The 20456-nt window shown below is 39.9% G+C and overlaps 1 protein-coding gene across 2 annotated transcripts; it reads right to left on the bottom strand.

Annotated features, from left to right (window-relative positions):
- Window positions 1-184: 184 nt before the first annotated feature.
- Window positions 185-14574, bottom strand: rcc2 (regulator of chromosome condensation 2). Of its 2 annotated transcripts, none has more exons than XM_088082676.1 (13): window positions 14438-14574; window positions 12241-12454; window positions 11352-11445; window positions 7308-7451; window positions 7036-7167; window positions 6679-6767; window positions 5848-5962; window positions 4278-4444; window positions 3779-3959; window positions 3465-3570; window positions 2817-2889; window positions 2609-2686; window positions 185-1305 (listed from the first exon to the last, which is right to left on the bottom strand). In XM_088082676.1, exons 2-13 carry the CDS (start codon window positions 12439-12441, stop codon window positions 1201-1203), a joined length of 1485 nt encoding a protein of 494 aa, XP_087938802.1. In that variant the 5' UTR covers window positions 12442-12454; window positions 14438-14574; the 3' UTR covers window positions 185-1200. The 2 variants fall into 2 exon arrangements, with proteins under 2 accessions (XP_087938802.1, XP_042347713.1); XM_042491779.2 differs by having other exon boundaries at window positions 14310-14447.
- Between the last annotated feature and the right edge of the window lie 5882 nt (window positions 14575-20456).

Below are 20456 nucleotides of genomic sequence, written 5' to 3'. Positions count from 1 at the left end.
ATGTTATCGATCCTGGTAAATGAGATCATTAAATTCATGTCTTTTCCAGGTTTTCCATGACGGCGGGAAGCCTGTGTATACCATCATTTACACATATCTTAAACTGAGCTCATCTGGCCAGGAATGACTGGTTGTGGCTTGAGACTATGGGATGTGGGACACGTGGAGAAATAAAGACATCGGGTGGATTGGCATGGATCTTTATTTAACCATTTCAATGAAAAAACAAAGTAACCCAGAGAAATTTCACCATACAAAAGAATGCAGTACAGGTAGGAGGAAAACCCCTCTGCTGTTTGAAATCAAGGACATGCCTTCATTTCCAGCACACCTCCATGTTTTTCCAGACAGTGCATTATCGCTTCTAAAAGTTCTGACCTGCTTGTGAAACCGCTTTAAGCGCCGGAACAGTTAATATTACTCAAATTAGCAAAGACAAGATCTAACAGACACGTGGTCTCAAAAAGACTGAGGTGTGCATCCTTGATGCAAACACTGAACAAGATAAAAGGAATGTAACCATTGAGTGGAGTGCACTAACTCAGAGTACCACCATCCAAATCCTGATTGTAATCTGTGGCAGCTGCACACACACACACACCTGCTCATGCTGCCAGATAGACGAAAGCAGAGAGACCGACTGGTCCTCTGAACAACACAAACAACACTTCCATATCCTGAACAGACACGTAGAAAAAGGCACAGGTATGGAGTATTGGTCTTTGAAAAGCCCTCAGTAGGAAAAGACTGAGGGTTCCGCCGTAGCACCCGTAAATGTGACAAACATTTTATAAACTGCAACAAAGAAAACAACAACTCAACAAGACATGAATGTTTGGCTGTATTACAAATTGGAAAAGGGATTTTGGGAAGCACGACTCTACTGGGTGTGAAGTGCTGGGAGCAAACTGTTGCAGGTTTGCTCCAGGTGGGAAGTGAAGATGTCTTTGACCGTTCGTTGTGAGAGCTGAGTCCGTCTCCAGTCCCATTTTCTCAGATTTCAGAGTCCAAATTGGTGTAGAGCCCGTTTGCTGGTAGTTGAGATGTGTGGATATCCTGCGGACTTGTGAGCGCCTCCCCCCTAAACTCAACCATCCCACTGACACACCAGCAGTGACATCACAGGCCAGGTGTTCCTGCGGAGCAGCGCTGGTCTCTGCTCCCGTGAAAAAGGTTGAGGTGGTGCTGTCCCAGGCCCGCTCAGATTGTTCGGGGGTTGTACTCGGGCAGCTTTTTCAGTTTCTCTTGTTCCTGCTCAGTGTCCTGTCTGGCAATCACCAGAGAGTGAGAGTAGCCCATCACCACCTGCAGCAACAACAACAACATGTCGCTCAGAGATCTTCACAGGACCATTAACGTCACACTGCTGCAACCTGCAGACTGACCAAACCTACACACACCTCTCTGCTCAGTCACAACCATTTAAGACATTTCTCAACACTGCTGGAAACATCTGTGTTTATTCACGCTTTGCTTTTCCACACTGAAGCATCAGAGATTAACAGTGTCATTTTATACACACACAGATTCTGCCACATCACTTCCTCCACTGTCCTCCGCTGTCCTCCGCTGTGTGATGTCCTTAAGTTAACTTCAACAGTTGAAGTGGGAAATATTTAAGTCAGTCAGTCTACATAATGTTAGAAAAAGTGGAATTACTGTGTGAGTCAGACTAAAACTGGACATTTAAAATACTCATAAACATGTTAGTCCGACAGAAATCAAAGTACATCAAATTTCTTAAACACACCCAGATAATTCCATTGTCCCTATCAGACATTTAAAAAAATGTAAGCAATGAGGGATTTTTCAATTTGAATTGGGTGAGGGACATACAAGGTAGTATTTTATATTTATTACGATTTAAAAGTCACACCCAAGCCACACCCCTCTTCTGATAAATAAAACAGTCCCACAACACTGGCACGAAGCTAAGCAATGTCCTGCTGCTAACAGGGCTGCAGCAAAACATATTTTAGCCCCCGAATAAAAAAAAAATCTAAATCAGTTTAAGAGTTGACTATATTTGAATCTTGTCTTCTCTTCAGTTGATGGAGGCAGCAGTAGAGCAGCAGCTCTGCCGTTCAGTGGAGTAAAATGACTGTCAATGTTTTTCTCAGTGGAGTCTGGTGTTTCTGATATAACGGCTTCAAATCAGGCTTCAAATTCAGTCGCTCTTCCTGAGGTTTCTACTATTTCTTTCCCCATTAAAGTTTTTTTAAGACTTTTTTCTTATCCTCTGTGAGGCCTCAAGGACAGAGGTGCTGTAGAGCTCTCTGGGGGAAACTGTGATCTGTGATAATGGGCTTTGTAAATAAACTGAATTGAAATACTTCTTAAATGTAGTGATACTAGTGTGATCACAGTGAAATATTTTAAGCCCACTGGAGCAGTGTGTACACCCTGACCTTTTGTCGTTTTCCTTTCTTTTATTTCCAACCCACGGTGTGGCTGGAAGGCCACAATGGAGAGAAAATAATTACATTTTAAAATTCATGGTTCAGTGTGGACAGTCTCTTAGTTGTGTATGATGTATTCATAGATATATTATTATTTTATTTCCCTCATTAGGATGTGATCAGAGCCTTTGACTGATGTATCTGTTTACCTGCTCCACGTAGACACCATCCAGGGTCTTGACCTCCTGGGCGGTGGTGGAGGATTTGGGTTTGTTGTCTCCATATCCCTGAAGGATAAACAACACATGGCTCCATCATCACAGCCAGTATTCAATATCTGTTGACAGTGTTCCATCATTTTTGAATCAACAGTGTATCCTGTAATGAGGCGGCCCCGGCCGAGGCCCCCAGTCTTACCAGCTCTCCAAATGTGGGCGAGGGGCCCCAACTGATGGTGCTCTCGTCTGCAGCAATAATGATGCTGCTCTTCCTGTGAAATGCAAACACACTGTCAAACTCCACACAGAAGAAACACTGCTCATCAGTGTAGAGGCAGGAGTGGGGATGGGAGTATCAGTGACAGCCCCAGCAGCACATCAACTCACAACATGTCGCTTTCTAAACAATAACTAAAGACAGAGCTATGCTGACTCAGCAGTCCGTTTCTTCTGCAATAGGACTCCCTCAGTGTTCAGGAGGTTTTTATGGCGAGCTGAGACCTTCTCCTCTCAAACACCAACAGACCAGATGTTTTAAACTGGTGGAAATAATAAATAAAACACTTTCATGGTACAAATTTGTTTCTCCGGCACTGTTCCACATGGTGGAGGCTAGAGCCAAACTGCCACTAACGTTTGCTCAATTTGTCATCTTTCTCTCTAATTTGTGTCTCTCTAACTCTCTGATAACAGATCCAGACATCAAATGCCTAAAACCCGTCATCTTTTTTGATTTTACCAAAGTCTTTAAGCTGTTCTAAGATTTATGTTTACACACTTACTGTCATTACATCCATGATACTGATGATCATCGAAAACCCGATCAAAACATCATGTCAGCACTCACCCACATGCCAAACTGCGGATCTTCCAGCCACACAGATCCTGCACAGTTTTGGGGTACATGGTTGACTCTCTGGAGGTGTTTGTCACCCCCCAGAAGAACAGCCCACCTGCAGAAACAACACTGATCAGATGTGTGCAGGTACAGCAGCGCACACACAGCAGGATTCATCACTCACAACACAGCTGCTGCTCAGTATTTACAGCATGAGCCTGATTATCAGCAGTCAGTTCAATCATCTGTAAACGTGATGATGATGAAGTCAAACACTGTAAGTGAGCGGCTCTGAGTGAGCGTGTGATGTGCTCTCTTCTTACCCATCTCACTGACAGCAAAGGAGCACTGGTAGCCCGTACAGATCTGACTGGCCCCGCGGCCAGGGAAGTCAAACAGTTTGACCAGTCGAGGAACCATCTCGTCTTTCTGCTCTGTGTGACCCAGACGCCCGTAACCACCAAATCCCCAGCTGAACACTCGCTTCTGAGAGTCCAGCACCAGCTGCATGCACGCGCATGCACACACACGCACACACAGACACAGACAGACAGACAGACACACAGACACAGACACAGACAGACAGACAGACAGACAGACAGACAGACAGACAGACAGACAGACAGACACACACACACACACACACACACACACACACACACACACACACACACACACACACACACACACACACACACACACACACCAGTGTTAATGCTTGTGTGTAGGACAGCAGGATCGGTGTGTAAACTCTGTAAGAACTTGCACGGGCCTTCTGTGGAAACACTACTGTATGATGGGATCTGGAGTTTGCTCTCTCACCGTGTGGTTAGCCCCGCAGGACACGTCTCGGACCACAACGTTGGGCACGGGCATGATTTGGCCATCCTTGGACTTCTCGATGAAGATGGCGACGCGGCGTGGGATGAGTTCACAATCAAACTCGATGCGCTGGGCGCGAGCTATGAACTTCCCATCGCTGTTGTGACCTGTGATCAAAGACACAATGGTGTTACGGCGTAATGTTTTAATATAGGCTGATGCTTACTTTTTAACATTAACACCTCACATAACAAATACAGTGTGAAAATAAACGAGTCAGTGCTGTCACTGTTTGTAAATAACCTCACACTGATCACAGATCAGCTGGTGCTGATACCTGTATATCTGTAATACACTCCGTAAAACTGTTAACGTCTAACTTTGGACTCCATCAGCTTTAAGTAACACTGCTGACATAACAGCACCAACACCCTCATATTTGTCTAGAACTGATCGAAAGTTTACTCAAACACACTTCAAATAAAGCTGTCACATTAACCCTAAGGACCGCTTTAATATCACACACACTCATATCGCTTTGCACGCAAAATGTGCTTTTCAAAATAAAGCTTAAAAAAAATTAGACATTAATATGATTTTCTACTTTCATTAAGTTTATTTTTTTTTTAACTTGCATTAGTCCTAATAAATAAATAAATATCAAATGTTCATTAATTTTCAGAAATTTAACCCTTTATATGCCATGATGCCACTATGTTTTTAGATGACAAAAAACACAACAAAAAAAATTAATTATTTTAAATATACTGCTGACAGACTGGGATATGTCAGTGATTAGCAGCAACACTGATTGTGACAGTGCATCTAGTGGAAATAGCATGTATTTTCTCCATAAGCCAAATATGGTAAAAATGGTATCAACTGGTGAAAAATAGTAAAAATGACAAATTCCAAGGCAAAAGCCCAGAATGACACCCAGAAATAATACAATGCATGTTTTTATGCTTTGATGGCTGTGGGATCAAAATGTCAGTTTGAATGGGTTTCAATGGAGCTTTTTTGACCCTCACAGTCTGAATGTAACAATTTAGTTACCACAGTGTATTTCAGAATTATTGTAGGAGTTGAGCTGGAAATGCTAACATTAAACAAAAACACACAATCTTGCCAAGATTGCCATATGCATGAACACAGCCCAAATTCTCAAAAAATGAAGAATGAAAAGTGTGTAAAATGTACCAAACAGTCCCTAAGGGTTAAACAGATGGTTCATAGATCTTTCTAGAAGGGGTTGTGTCTATCTTCAATGTATAACTGTAGAAAGTCAGACTGAGCTGTGTTACAGAAAGGCAAAGTGGTGAAAATATTCTGAATATATTGTACACTAAAGTGACTTTTTTTTTTTTTTTTACGAGGCTAAAATATGTTTGCTGCTGCTCGTCCACAGCTCGACATTATTAAGCTTCCCTGTCAGACTCCTCTGTGCCTGCTTCTCCACCCTGGGGGCGTGCCAATGGGTATCTTCTGCATGTGATATACTGATTATGGAGAAATACCTCTGAGCTATTCCTTGAAAAGCTGTAGATGTATGTGTATGTTGTGAGCTTACCAAGCTGTCCATACTCCGGGCAGCCGAAGGAGTACAGGTTTCCTTTGCAGTCCACCACCATGCTGAATTCAGCCCCACAGGCCACCTTCACCAGCGGCTGGCCGTTGTAGGAAATCTAGAGGGAGCCAGAGAGAAGAAAGAGTATAAAGAGGGCACACTAACATACTTCCTAGAAAGCCTTGTCAGTTACTGTAGTTTACTTTTGTGTTACTTCAAAATTAAAGCTGGGCAGTATATCAATATTATATTGCTATTGTGATATGGGAATAGAGATTATCTTAGATTTTGAACATCTTCAGTGTTGTATTTTCTTGGCCTAAGTCTTTTAGCTGTTCTAAGATTTGTGTTTACCCACTTTGTCATTACATCCATGATACTCATGATACTCATCATCAAAAATCCCATCCTGTAAATAATTTGTGAAAGCACCAATAGTCAAATCTACACTACAATATCGATAGAGGTATTTGGTATTTGGTCCAAAATATTGTCAGATTTGATTTTGTCAACATTGCTCAGGTCGATAATGCCTCCAGTGGAGATGTTACACAGCAGAGGACCACATATTACTCCATGGCTCAGACAGACAGTTACTTCTCAAACACTTCATCCCCTGCTGCATTCTGTATTTATCTGAATATTTATCCCTTTGCATGCTTCAATCTGTTCTGTCATATGTTTCAGACAAATTTCTGACCTGTACGTCACCACAGCGTAAGTTTAAATAAGCAGCAGAGATCTGGATCACTTAATACTAAATGGATGTGTGTGAGCCCATCTGTTCCATGGCTCCTCAGTGTGTGTGTGTCGAGTGTGATGCTGATGTCTTACCGGTGCTGGGCTGAGGACTGCATCAGTCTGGTTGCCTTGGCCGAGCTGGCCGAGCTTGTTCTCTCCAAAAGAGTATGCAGTGCCATCCTCTGAGGAGAAAGAATGACATCAGCAATCACAGCAGCACATACACACACTCACATTCTCTCTACTGACACTGGATTATATCATTTTTAGAACATTCATATTAATGAGCAATACAATCAAACTAATCGTGTTGGACTATTATGATTCCAGAGTTTGCTGGCTTTTATTCCAACCCATGACTATAACAGATGACCTAAATTACTGAGATCAGCTGCTGTCGTGTTTGGCTGCCATGGAAACAAAGACAGCACTGATGATGGCTCAGCCTACCTGTCAGTGCCAGGGTGTGATTGCGTCCACAGGCTGCAGCAACAATCACATGATCTGCCAGGGCCTCAATTAACTTGGGAGCCTCCAGACGCTTGGTGTCTCCGTGGCCCAGCTGACCTTTGTCATTACGACCTGCAGAGGCCACAAACCAAGAGCTCAGTGATGGAGAGATGACTCCTTCCTCTGCAGACTCAAACCTGTACACACATCTTACATCTAACAGTCAGAGATCCCAGCTGGATGTACTGGGGAGAGTGCAGCATGTGACTTACCCCAACTCCACAGCTTGCCCTCAGTGGTCATGAGCAGACTGTGTGCAGCACAGGGACCTGACACCACACAGCTGACCTGAACATCATTCAGACAGCCGTAGCGGTGAGGACCCCACAGATTCTGGCCCAGGTTGCGGAAAGCAGCTGAAAACAACATGAAATGATATGCATTTTATACACACACCATCATTAAACACTTGTTTCATGTCATTGTCTTCCTCCTGTTGGCCCCTGAGTACTGTGTAAGAGGAAAGACAACAACATGAACACCTTATAATAAAATGCATCTGCAAAAACCAACCCCAGCCTCAGGATTATCACTTAGGTTCATGTGACTGTCCTTTAAGAGGCAACTGTGATGTTTTCCAGCCTGGCCTCTATTTTCCCACGTTTTTGTGTCCAAGCAACTAATCAGAACAACTACTTTAAGACCTGTCCAATATTGAGCAGGACAGGTTGTGAAGCTGAGCACTAAAATTGTTTCTTCTTATCACTGACAGGTTCAGATAAGTATTGTTTGGGGTTTTTTTAGATTGTTTTTTGGGAGAATTTTCCCTTTATTGATAGTGCAGCTTGTGAGAGACAGAAAAGGTGGGAGAGAAAGCGGGGATGACATGCAGAAAAGGGCCGCAGACAAGAATCAAACCGAGGCAGAAGCTTCAGCTATATGGGACGCACACTCTACCTGACTGAGCTACAGGTCCCCCTGAGACTGGTATGCTACATGTCTGACAACATTATGGAAAGGATCCCCACAGAGGTCGACCTTTTGGTTAATAAGTAATATCCTTTTTGTTTAACAGCCCTGAAATTGCTTATGTCAGACTCCATCTAAATAAACAGTCATTTAATCATTGTAAAACACTCTTCATTCAAAGTCAACAGAAGCAACTCAAAAAGCCACCTTGGTTCATATTTTCACTTTTCAAAACAATCATCAATTCTGGTTTGGTTGAACTAAACCCTTAAATCACTTAGTTAGATGTAAAAACATGCAGACTGCTTTGCTTTGCTATTATTGAGCAAAGACAAAAAGGTCTATTTCTGTAGGGATCCTTTCTACAATGTTGTCAGATACTTAGAATAACAATCTGAGCCTGTCAGTGACCATAACAAACACTTTAAGTGGATATAAAATGATGGTGCTTAATTGCTTAAACACTATAGCCTGCAGCGCTTTTGCTCAATACTGGACCAATTAAAAATGTTTTATTCTTATTGGTCGCTTACACACAGAAACATGAGAAAATAGAGTCCAAGTTGGAAAATATCAAAGTTACTATTCAAATAAAGAGGCTTTTTTTAAAAAAACATTATGTGTTTCACTATCTAAAGGACACCATGAGAAACGTAATTAACACTATACCGTTCAATAGCTCTGTAATGACTGTGTCATTGTTAATCTCTTGGTTGCTTGAACCAATTCAGATTATTAACTTATTAATCTAAAGAAATAACAAAAAAGATATAAAACCTCTATTCATTTTAAATGGAAGTGGTTTTATGTAAGACAAATGGTTACTACACCTCCACAAAAAAGTGCTAAGAAATATGTAGCTAAACCTTTATATATGTAAGTGCACTACAAAAGAACTATGAATGCTTTTTGGTGCTCTGGTGGGCCCATCTAGTGATGGTCTTTGTCTCTGCAGCTGCTCCTGCTGATACCCCTCACCTCCCCCCCTCAGTCTCAACAAAGCAGATTTATCAGTGTGTACCAGAGTGGAGAGGCAAGGATGGAACAAGGCAGTGCAGAGCCAGCCGCAGGCATCAGTGGGCCTGCTGCAGGGGGGCAGCACACAACATGCATACATATGAATAGACATTACTGTCACAATCAATTAATGGGATCTCACTGGCTTTAACCCATATGTGGCTGCACCGTGAACAAAGAGACACATGTACACCTAACATGTGGTCATCCTTATCCATCTCATTCTCTACTGCAGACACATGGTAAAAAAACAGATCAATCCTTTGATTGACACCATGTAAGGGGTTTGATTTGATGTGTGGACTCTACAGTCTCTACCTGAGCCTTCACTGTGGCGTACAGCTGAAATGTACATCCAGACACAGTCAAAGAACATCATATTCCCTACACTGCATCACTATGTAGCGCGTGTGTGTGTGTGTGTGTGTGTGTGTGTGTGTGTGTGTGTGTGTGTGTGTGTGTGTGTGTGTGTCTCTTCAGCCAAGTACTCAGCCCCATCTGTGGGAAGTGTAACAGAGCCACATGGTTAATGACTGGCTTTGATTAACAAGATGTCGAGTGAGTCATCCCACTACAAGTTTCCTAACAGCAACCTTCCAGTATTTCTATGCTATACTTTAATATGCTTGCTCTTTCTTTCTGAGAGTAGGATGGACATCACTGTCATGTCAGTAGACGCTTTTACACTGCCTGTTCAGGGTGGGAATATTGTGCCATTATGCTGCCTCGCTGTTCTGTACAATCGGAGAATGGGGGGAGAGGGTGATCTGCCTTTAGTCCGCCACGGGAGCTAGTAGTAGTGCCGAAATGGTCTCTTTAAACAGGACAGCTGGCAGGACAGGTGTGACATTTTGACAGCATGTTGTGTGTGAGACCCACTACGGGATATTTAAAAAGCAGCTGATATCAGTCAACAGCTAACGCAAAGAGGAAGAACAGTAGCAGTAATTGTCCACAATTTGGGAAGACAATTAGATTCTGGAGCTCCTTGTCCTCAAGCAGAGGACCGCCATATAACAGAGAAGGCAGGCGATTGTTATTGACATGTGATGCCACTTTTATTGTTGTCAAGTGATGCCCACACGAGGCAGATGCTGCAGTTTCAAACAGTAAGCCGATCGTGCCTCTTCTGGTTCTGCAATGCTGGAACAAATTTATAATCACACACTGGAGCTGAATGATGCTGCCATTGTTTGGCTCTGTGTAAAAACTCAAAGGAGGCAATAGCAGCCGTACGGTGCCATCTCTGTGGTAAGCCTAGCCTAGCTTCGTTTATAGTCTGGAAGCACGGGGAACAGCTAATCTGGTTCAGTCCACTGTTCAAATATACAACAGTAACATCTCTAAAGTTCTCTGATTGCACATATTTTGTCTAGGGATGCATGATATTGGATTATTTTTGTCAGTTTCTGATATGCTGAAATATAACAACTCATATGGCAGATAGCTGATACTAATAGATATATCCACTTTTTTCCCCCATCTAATTTTAGAGATCATCAACTAAAATACAATACTTTCCAGTATATGTAGTATTTATTCATCATGCAGAGTAAGAAATACACTTCAACTCTGGGTTGGTATTTTGTACAGGTTCACTTAATCAATTATATCAATTAAAAAAAAAATCGGTTAGTGACAGAAATCTGCATGTTGCCCTGTTCCAAAATTTAATTTTGAAGCCAATATTATCGTGCATCCCTAATTTTGTCTGTTTAATCTGTACATCAATGAAAACGTTACAATTGAAATGTGTATGTTTACTTAGCAGCTTGAGATATTTCCTGATGAGCAGCGGTTGGTTCACGCTCCACTACCTGTGTGCAGCATCTAGGGCTGCAGCCTGAGATGCCAGATGCAGTCAGTTAGCACAGGTTTGGGTTTTGGTCTCTGATGGTACCTCACATTACAACCTCCATGTGACAGCAAAACTCCAGGAAACTGCACAGTTACCTGTTTTTCACCAAGAAATTGTTACTGCATGCAACTCCCTGACTTGGTGACTCACAAGTTGAACCTAGTGATGATGGCTGCACTTGCTTCACTAAAGTTTCTACATCTTATCACAAAAAATGGGTATTTCTCTCACTGAAAAGGCTCTGTGTGCCTATATCATATGCCTAAACCTTTACTCTCATGCACTTAGACATGAAAATAAGTTTAACATTTCTATGATAGATACTGATCATTCTGTTGCGAAAGGTAATGTAGTAATAAAGTATGGTGATCAAGATAAGGGATGATATCAGCATAAAAAGGTGAGGTTATCAGTCAAAGCTATCTGTCCTACAGTTGACCCAAGGCTGTTACTTGAAATAAAAATATTCTACCTTGTTGTTTGGGCACTTCTTTTCTTCCAATCAAATCCCAGTTAGTTGCTCCAAAGACAAGCAGTTGACCTTTAACCTTTGAGCACTCCAGTTTCTGTAGAAAAGACACAAAGAGGTCAGTAACATAAAAATAATCATGGGTTGTTTCCCAAATTAAGAAAGTAAATCATTCCAATAACTGAAGCTGGAACACAGTGCCTGTGGTTTGATTAAATTAACATTTGGATGACAATTTGTCATTCTGAGTACAAAGTTTAAATACATGCATATTTCTTTGTCTTAACTTCAAACTAATCATTTTTGTTTTCAATATATGTCAAGTAACTATCACTCTGCAATCATATATTCAAAAAAACAGTCTTTGTAAACACTTGTCCACTTGTGGACAAAAGTATGCTTTGGAAGACACTGTAGTTTAAATGAAAACTATGCAAAGAATATCAGAAAGCAGAAAGATGCTGAAAAAAAATAATTCCATGCCAAGTTCAGACTGCCCTGCATAATGAGGAAAATACTAAACCACTACTACATGTGCAGATCATTTTAAAAAAAGAGTAAATGACTGAGTTGCAGGCTGGAAGCTGCAATATTCTGACATTTTATTCTTTCAAAGTCATAAGCTACTTGTGAGAATTTTATGTTCAGTCCGTTCTTTTTTTTAATCAACCTATTTTCCTGGTAGGAATGGATATACATACCTACATGGGTTAAAAATGTTTTATATTACAAATATAATTCTGCCATTTTTTTAAAATAACCAGGTGGTCCTGGTTCCTATGATGTGTTCTGGTGACTCCCCTTTGTACAAGTAAAACATTATATTAAAAACAAACAAACAAACAAACAAAAAAGACAGGAGGTTAGTTTACGGACAGCGCATCAGACTCACAATTTTCTCTTTGACGTCATCAGCCACAGTGACAGGCTGGAGACCCGACTTAGCAGCAGGCTTGCCAGGTTTCTTGTTGTTCTCCTGCTCAAAGTCAAACTCATCATCACTACTGAAGTCCCTCTCTTTCCTTTTGTTGCTGGTCCTCTTCTTCTTCATCCCTCCGTTCCCTGAGACGTCTGTCACCTTCTTACGTGGCATTTTTCAATCAGAGCTGTTTGTGGGAGAGAAACAGTGGTCAGTTTTTACAGAGAGGAACAATGGAAGGCGGAATTCAGACTAACTGTACTTTAAGTTAGTCTTCTCGAGAAATTTTGGACATGGCAAAGAAAAAAAAATGTAACCCTCTGAAATGAAGTCAAGTCAATTTTATTTATTCAGCCCATTTTCACAGCCTCAGAGGGCTTTACAGCATACGACATCCCCCTGCCCACAGACCCTCACATCACCTAAGGAAAAACCCACGAATAAGAACCCCCAATTGGTTTGATTTCTTTCAAAAACATGGTAAGAATGAACAACGGTATAGGAAATGACCCAAAAATTAGTAAGAAATTAATCTGAGAACAGGTATAAGAAAATTACCTAAAAAACTGTTAAAATTAAAAAAAAGTTTTTAACAAATAAATAATAACAAACAAGGACATCACCCGGGGTTGTGCAAATATATATATATATATGTGTATATATATATATATATATATATATATATATATATATATATATATATATATATATATATATATATATATATATATATATATGTGTATATATATATATATATATATATATAAATCTGCAATCATGATCATTATACATATAGTTTTTCCCTAGCTTTTTAAAAATAACTGTCTAAATCTAATTTCGAGCAACTTGCAGAACATTTTTTATGAACTTGCCATTGCCTCTTTTCCCATAATTTTGATAAAAAACAGGTCAAAGAAAACTGATGTCACTATGGGTTGCAAATGGTTAAGGACAAGGCAAAATGAAGATATATATTCTAATAAAAACATAATTTGCAAATAATTTCAGTAGGACTAGCTGCAAAATAAAGCATTTAAAGTAACTACAGAGTCATTCCTGGTCATCACTGGACACCGTGAGACAAAAGTATTGTCTTTGATAAGCCACAGTGATGTTCATGTTTCACATGAAAATACCATGACAAATAATCCAGACAGCAACCATCGAAACATATGAGCACGTTGTGAAAAGATGGCTATAATTTTAGCAATAGTTTTCACACTTCCGCTTTTTTAAATTAAATCTTTAAACATCAGCAAGAGAGCATTTCAGACTTCTCTCTCTCTTTCACACACACACACACACACACACACACACACACACACACACACACACTTCAACTGCTACCGACTACAACACTGAGTGTGTCTTTAAATGAGCTAACGTTAAAATAAAGAAGTTTACAGTAAATGATTCAAGCAGCCCTGGTCACCTCTGTTGTCTATTAACATCCATTGAAATAGAAATTTTGACCATTTCCCCCAAATATACTTCTTCAGTGGCAGTCTAATCAATAGCGTGTGAAAACTAGCGCCGCTAACCAAAAGCCAGCAGCAAACTAATACATGCACCGGCGTCCGTCTGCTAGCTAGCGTTAGCCGCTAGCTTCATTAGGCTAAGCAGCTAACCGCTGCCGCTCTTTGTTCACATAATGGTCGGATAGCAAGCTAGCTGCCGTGCTAACGCAGGGCATGTGAAATTATACAGTTAGCCGCTACATAAACGAGCGGGGCAAAGTTTGTATGTAATACAAATAAAGCCAATTCTCATTAACACGGACTGAAATAAACTTGTGTAAGATTTGCAAACCAGCTGACTGAAAGGCTCCTTAAGCTAACGTTACCTCGCTAACGTTTCTGTAAGCTAACAGGCACTCTAAATAAAGACCTAGAAACTAACGTTACATGAAACGATGCTACAACTAAAACTTTTTCGGCATTTTCACGATAGGACACGGCTGACGTTAAGCGTCAGAACAATCTCTGTGGTTTCGAAAAAAATGTTATTTGTAAATTCATAAAGCAAAGAATAAATAAATATACCGGTGATTTCCTGATTCAGCAGCTCTCTGGCCGTCTCCGGTTTGATTGATTTGAACAAAAGAAGCTGCAGTCTGCTTTCACACCACGTGGTTTGCATTAAGTATTCATACAGGAAACCAAGCACTCACCAATTCATACAAGTTGACGTAGAAAGCCTCAGGGCTGTGACGCAAACGGGGAGTTTATAAAATGTAGACCCAAATAACTGCCACCAAAACCTGTTCTGCTTCACTGACAAACAGAGAGTGATGTAGGCTCTGAAGAAAAGTTCTACTGACAAATAAACTCTTTAACAAAACAGCAAAACATCGTGTAACACTGTGGTTGCCTGTCTTCATCACCCATCACTGACGACGTGATACGTTACACTATTTTACCAAAGGTAATTTGTTTATTCATATATTTTACATATATTTATGCACATATTCATGTACTTTGTATTTATACTGTGTACCGCTCCTGTGCAGTTTCATACTGTGCATTTTTTAATGTGCAAAAGTATCTCTACATATTTTTATATATTACAGTAAAAATACTATTACTACTCTCGTTTTCTCTCTCTCTCTCTCTTTCTCTCTCCAATACACAAATGTTGTTATCCTCTGTGATCACTGCCCTGTCGCCTTTGTCAGAGACACTAAAATCCCTAAATCTCTATCTCAAATCACTGCGAGAAATGTAATTTTCAACATTTTTGAAACGAATAATCAGTCTCTGCATTGATAATATTTGTCTCTCTTTGATCCTGCTGTGGCACTGGAAGCTTGAAAATCTTTAAATGTTATTGCTGGCAGATTTGCCTCATATAAAAAGCAACAGAATAAAAAAGAGCCTACAGTTTTTGGTTCTCGTCTCATCTCAGAATAGAGGCAAAGCCTGATCTGAGGCTGATTCCAGTGACACCTCTGAGGACTGGTTTAATTTTAGGCAGCAAAGACACATCTCTTTATTTTCTCTTAAATATGAGTATGATGACTGTCCAGCAGAGGGAGACCACGATGCCTCAGTTTCCTCTGGCTGCACAGTTTCTGTCAGTTTGGTTAGTGGTACAATTGTTTTCAGAGCTCTGCTTGGTTACTGTAACAGCTTGGAAAAATAAAAAATAATAATGAAAAAATACTGGTGCAGATAATCTTGACTCACATCTTGTACATCCAAGTGTCCCCTTCATCTGTTCAGGTTAACTCGCTGTTTTAACCCTTTGAAACCTGGATTAGATATACAGATGTAAAAAAAATAGAAAGGCATTTATTATTGATATCATTATTATTATTTACTTTTTCAGTTTTTCCACATAATTATTTGCTTATTGGCTTTCTTTCTTTTTTTCTATTTATGGGTGTTTTTTAGGTAATTTTTTTAAACCTTTTTTTCAAAATCTCTTGCTCATTTTGGGTCAATTTCTTGTTAAGTTGCTCATTGCCAATTTTCTCAGGTTCAAAGGGTTAACCAAACCTTTTCTTACCAGTCATTATTACAGCTCTGTGGAAGAACACCTATCTTACTTTAAACTGGTGATGTTATCACAATAGCAGTTGTCTAATATCTAAACCAATCATTTGCAACAATGTGCCCTTTATTGACTGAGTAAACACTCTGATGCCTCAGCAGTGTGGTTTTCTCCCGGGTCACAACACAATGAAGTTTAAATTTTTTGAGAACATAGTCTCCTACCTGTATGAAAAACAAAACATTTTGTGCTGCCCTCTTCGTTGACCTCTCAAAAGCATTTGATACTGTTGATCACAAAATCTTGTTTCACAGACCAGCCAGTTGCTAAGTCTTCCTGTTTACTCAACTTTAGGATCAGCTGGCTGTGTCTCAGTTCAAGAAGTTCTGCTGTCTGTTCCAATTTTTTTTATATTTATCAAACTTTTCCGTCAACCTATAAATGTTTTAAACCCTTTGAAATCGTAGTAAATTGGCTTGATTTCTTTCAAAAAACACAGGAAGAAGGCCATGACCAATGAAAGAAGAAATGACAGAAATGAGCAAGAAATTAGTGAGAAGTACAAAAAATTACCTAAAAAATCATGAAAAACATGAAAAAAAGAAAAGAAAAAAAATTAAAAATTACAATAAGATTGTAATAGGATTTAAAACATGTTATTATGATAATTATAGCTTTTTTGTTTTGTTTTGAAGTATTTATTTATTTTTTGCTGTTCGCCTTTATTCAACAGGATAGCATAGAGTTAAAGGGGGAGAGAGAGGGGATGACATGCAGCAAAACGCCACATAATGGAATCGAACCCACAGCCACTGCAGCGAGGACATTGCCTTTACACTGGGGCTCCTAGTCAACCAAGTGAGCTACTGGACACCCCGTATAAATATATAAATGTAGTTTTTCCCTAGCTCTTCTCTTTTTCCCCTTGACATTTCCCCTAACCATTTAAAAATAATTTTCTAAATCTGCTACTTTCTTGTAACTTTTTAAACTTTCTCACCAATTTGATCATTGCCTTTTTCTAAGGTTTTTTTTTAAAGAATTTGCATCAGTTTACTCAGGTTTCAAGGGTTTAAATACTTGTTAAAGACATCTATAAGCAGCAAAAGAAAAGTAGGTTTCAAAGGTTTAAAATGACTTAAAGATTTTTCCAAGTCATTTAGACTTAGAAAAATGTAGAAAACTGGTTAAGTCTACAGCTTTTTAGTTATACTGTCGAGAAATGTTGAACTCAGTTTATGTAAACATATATTCAATTTTCATTAGTTCATTGTATGTTTTCGCTGAATTAGAACTAATTATAAATGCAGTACTTGCAGCAGAGGCCTATGCATGGAAGCGCATCATCCATATTCACTACATCCATACACTGAAACTTCAACATAAAAACAAAACACTTTAATACTACATGTCACACACACTCGTGCATGCACACACACACACACACACACACACACACACACACACACACACACACACACACTCATACACAGGCCTTTTTCACAGGAGACATTTGGACTAGTCATTGTAGGAAAGAAACAGGTGTTACTAATAACATTAAAATGTCTGTGCCCTATTCAAGTGTCCCAGGTGTGTGCATTAATGAAATAATTAGTGCCACCTCTATTTCATCCAACAAATGCATTAAAAAACTAAAAATGTTTCTATAGAGAAGTAATAGAATTTGACACCTGCACTTATATGCACATATGCTTATGCTTTCCCTTTCAGGTGTGCAGATACTAAGTCAAAATTAAATGACAAAACAAATTCTTATGGCAACTAAAAGGTTTTTTTTAACTTAATGAATTGCTTTACTTGTGATAGTAATTTTCCATGCCACATTACAATCAAATCACAACCCAGGAAACATACAGTATGTCAGTGTACTGTATTTCAGAGTTTGTCCAGCAGAGAGCAGCATACACCTGCCAATACTACATACAAAACACTGGCAGTAGTAGATTCATTTTTCTTGTACATATGAATAACTGAAAGACTAAAACCAAAATTCTGATTGCCTTTGGTGCCTTTTTGTGCCATTAAAATCTGCAGGCTACATTATATAATTTCGGACTGATTTGTAAGAGATGTCCCGAGAGGGCCATACTGTGTGATGTGAATGACTTTCTTAAAGTACTAGCAATTTTTTATAAACATATGTTTACAACCGCCTTTCTTTGCACAGTTTGATTTTGCTGGTGTTCTCTGACAGCCTGTAGCTCTGACATGTATGGAGCTGTTACATGGTGCTGTTTGTCTGTTTGAGTTTTGCCTGATGAACGTGTGTGGACTGAAATGTCATGTTTTTTAAAATGAGTTCATATGATGAATTTCATTCCATTGAACTGAAAAAAAACCTATTACCTCACATTATAACCTGAGAAGAGAGGAAGGTTTGTAAAATGTGGGCACAGTTGTGACTGACCTCAGGTCATTAGGCTGTTTGTTCCAGAGAACACAAATTGGGAACCAGGATTGTACAAATATCAAATACAAAGTACAAATATATGTACCATTGTCTTTTCTCCTCCCCACCCTCTTTGTGGTAAAACAGAAAAAACAAACCTCAGGAAGAGTGGCAGATGATGAGGGATCCCTCTTCCAGGACTGACAGACGAGCAATAGATGTCGTAAATAACAAATGAAATACAATCATGACAAAAAGGAAAGAGAAAGAGAGAGGGAGAGAGGGGGGTGGAGAGACACAGCAATAATGGAAACAGATGCATGTCATATTACATTAATGAGAGTGTGAAATTACTAAATGCACTCTATGATAATATTGTGGGTGTTGATAAGACCCCCCCCCATGCGTATATTGATAGTGGAGGCGTGGCTCATAATAAAGGCGGTAGAGGGTTACATCAAGCACGATAACGGCAACCAGGACCCACAACACAGGCGTAGCTTCAGGCAGGACCACAGCAGTGGCAAAACCAAGGCCACAGTCAGGGCGAGCCAGGACAGCATCAGTGCAGCCACAGCACAAGCACAACCAAAGGCAGGGTCTCAGCACCAGCGCAGCCTTCACCACGATCAAACGCAGCCAAGGTTGCTGCCAGGATCCCAGAAAACTAGGAGACAAGGGAGCAGGAATGCTCCAGAGAGGCATCGGAGTTAGCATCATGCAGTGAGCGTAAAGCAGTAAACAGACATGAGCGTTTTCAGATGGAGGGAGAAAGAGAAGGAAAAGGAGCTCAGTGTATTAGTTCAACTAAAACACAAGAAACTTGTGCTCCAGAGAAGGATAAGTGCTCAATGAAGAACCTAGTGACTAATCAGCAAATATGACGTAAGTATAAAGGCCAGAGAGCAATAATAGAAAGAAATAAAGAAAGAGGAGGCACAGAAAGAAAGAGGAAAGAAGAAAGAAAGAGGAGGCACAGCCAGGGTGGCAGGTCTGAATGTACTAATAACCAACCCCGCTGGATCGGGCTGAATGTTTGCTTGAACGTTACATCACTTAGGTTAATCTGACTTTTTTGGAGAACAATGCAAGCAAGGAGCTTTATGTGACACTCAGAGAACTATCATGTTGTAATGTTTTGTTGTTGTGGTGTTAGTGGTGTGTGTCTCTCTGTGTGTGTGTGTGTGTGTGTGTGTGTGTGTGTGTGTGTGTGATCTTCAGGTGGTAAAAGTGGTGATGCAGATGAACCTAAAGCTGTTTCAGAGCTAGACAAACAACAGTTATCTCACAATGCAGAGGTTTTGCAAAAAGATACTGCAATCTCCTCTCTGCCAACAAGGTGTTTAATGATTGTCACTTAAAACAATTGTCACTTAAAAGAAATATGCTTTCTGAATATATTCCTACAGTTAGCATCGGCCATTTATTACTGTGAAAACACTTCTAGATTTTCCTCTTAACCACGTACAATTAAACTGCCTGACAGCAGCCTATATACTTTATTTTTTGTAATTTGGGTTTATTCGTGGGTGTGTGTGTGCATGTGTGTGAGGGGGGTAGCCGTGTACAGTGGTGGACAAAGTACGCAACTCTATTACTTGAGTCAAAGTATAGACTCCTGGTCAAGTATTACTCAAATACTGGTGAAAGTTGCTGAGTCAAACTTTTATTTGAGTCAAAGTTCTGGAGTGCTTGCCTTAAAAAAACCTCAAGTATTCAGAGTACATTCAAAGAAATCTCAACACATTATTTTATATTGTCACAATACACTTACAGAACCTTATGAGGCCATGATGAAGTTTGTGTGCGGTACACAGAGCAAACATTTAGATTGATACAAGTCATCTCTAAAACTTCAAACATGGACTTGAGATTGGGTGATCTGACAGGGAACATTCATATTAATTTGTTTTCTGAAGCCATTACTTAGTAATGCTTGCATGAGGTAGAGGTACAGGAACACCACTTCAACAAACAAACCACACAAGGAGTATCAAGAGCCTTCACAGAAATGAGTGGAGTCAAAAGTAAAACATTTGTCCTTCAAATGCAGTGGAGTCAAAGTAAAGTAAATGTACTTTGTTACTGTCCATTACTGCCCGTCTGTTTGTGTTTGATTTATATATATATTTTTAAAGGCCACTTGGGGGCAGCAGAAACAAGTTGAGAACATAACATTAACATGTCAGCACCCCTTCATTTGATATGATGAACTTGTTAGCAAACACTTGTTTATACCAACTCGGTCTCATTCCCACCTTGTCAGCGATGCTTGGACAGGGGCCCA

The sequence above is a fragment of the Plectropomus leopardus genome, chromosome 9 (genome assembly GCF_026936395.1).
Source record: "Plectropomus leopardus strain MGB_pleo_1.0 chromosome 9, ASM2693639v1, whole genome shotgun sequence".
NCBI classification, from domain to species: Eukaryota; Metazoa; Chordata; class Actinopteri; order Perciformes; family Serranidae; genus Plectropomus; species Plectropomus leopardus.
This window is presented reverse-complemented; position numbering and strand designations above follow the sequence as displayed.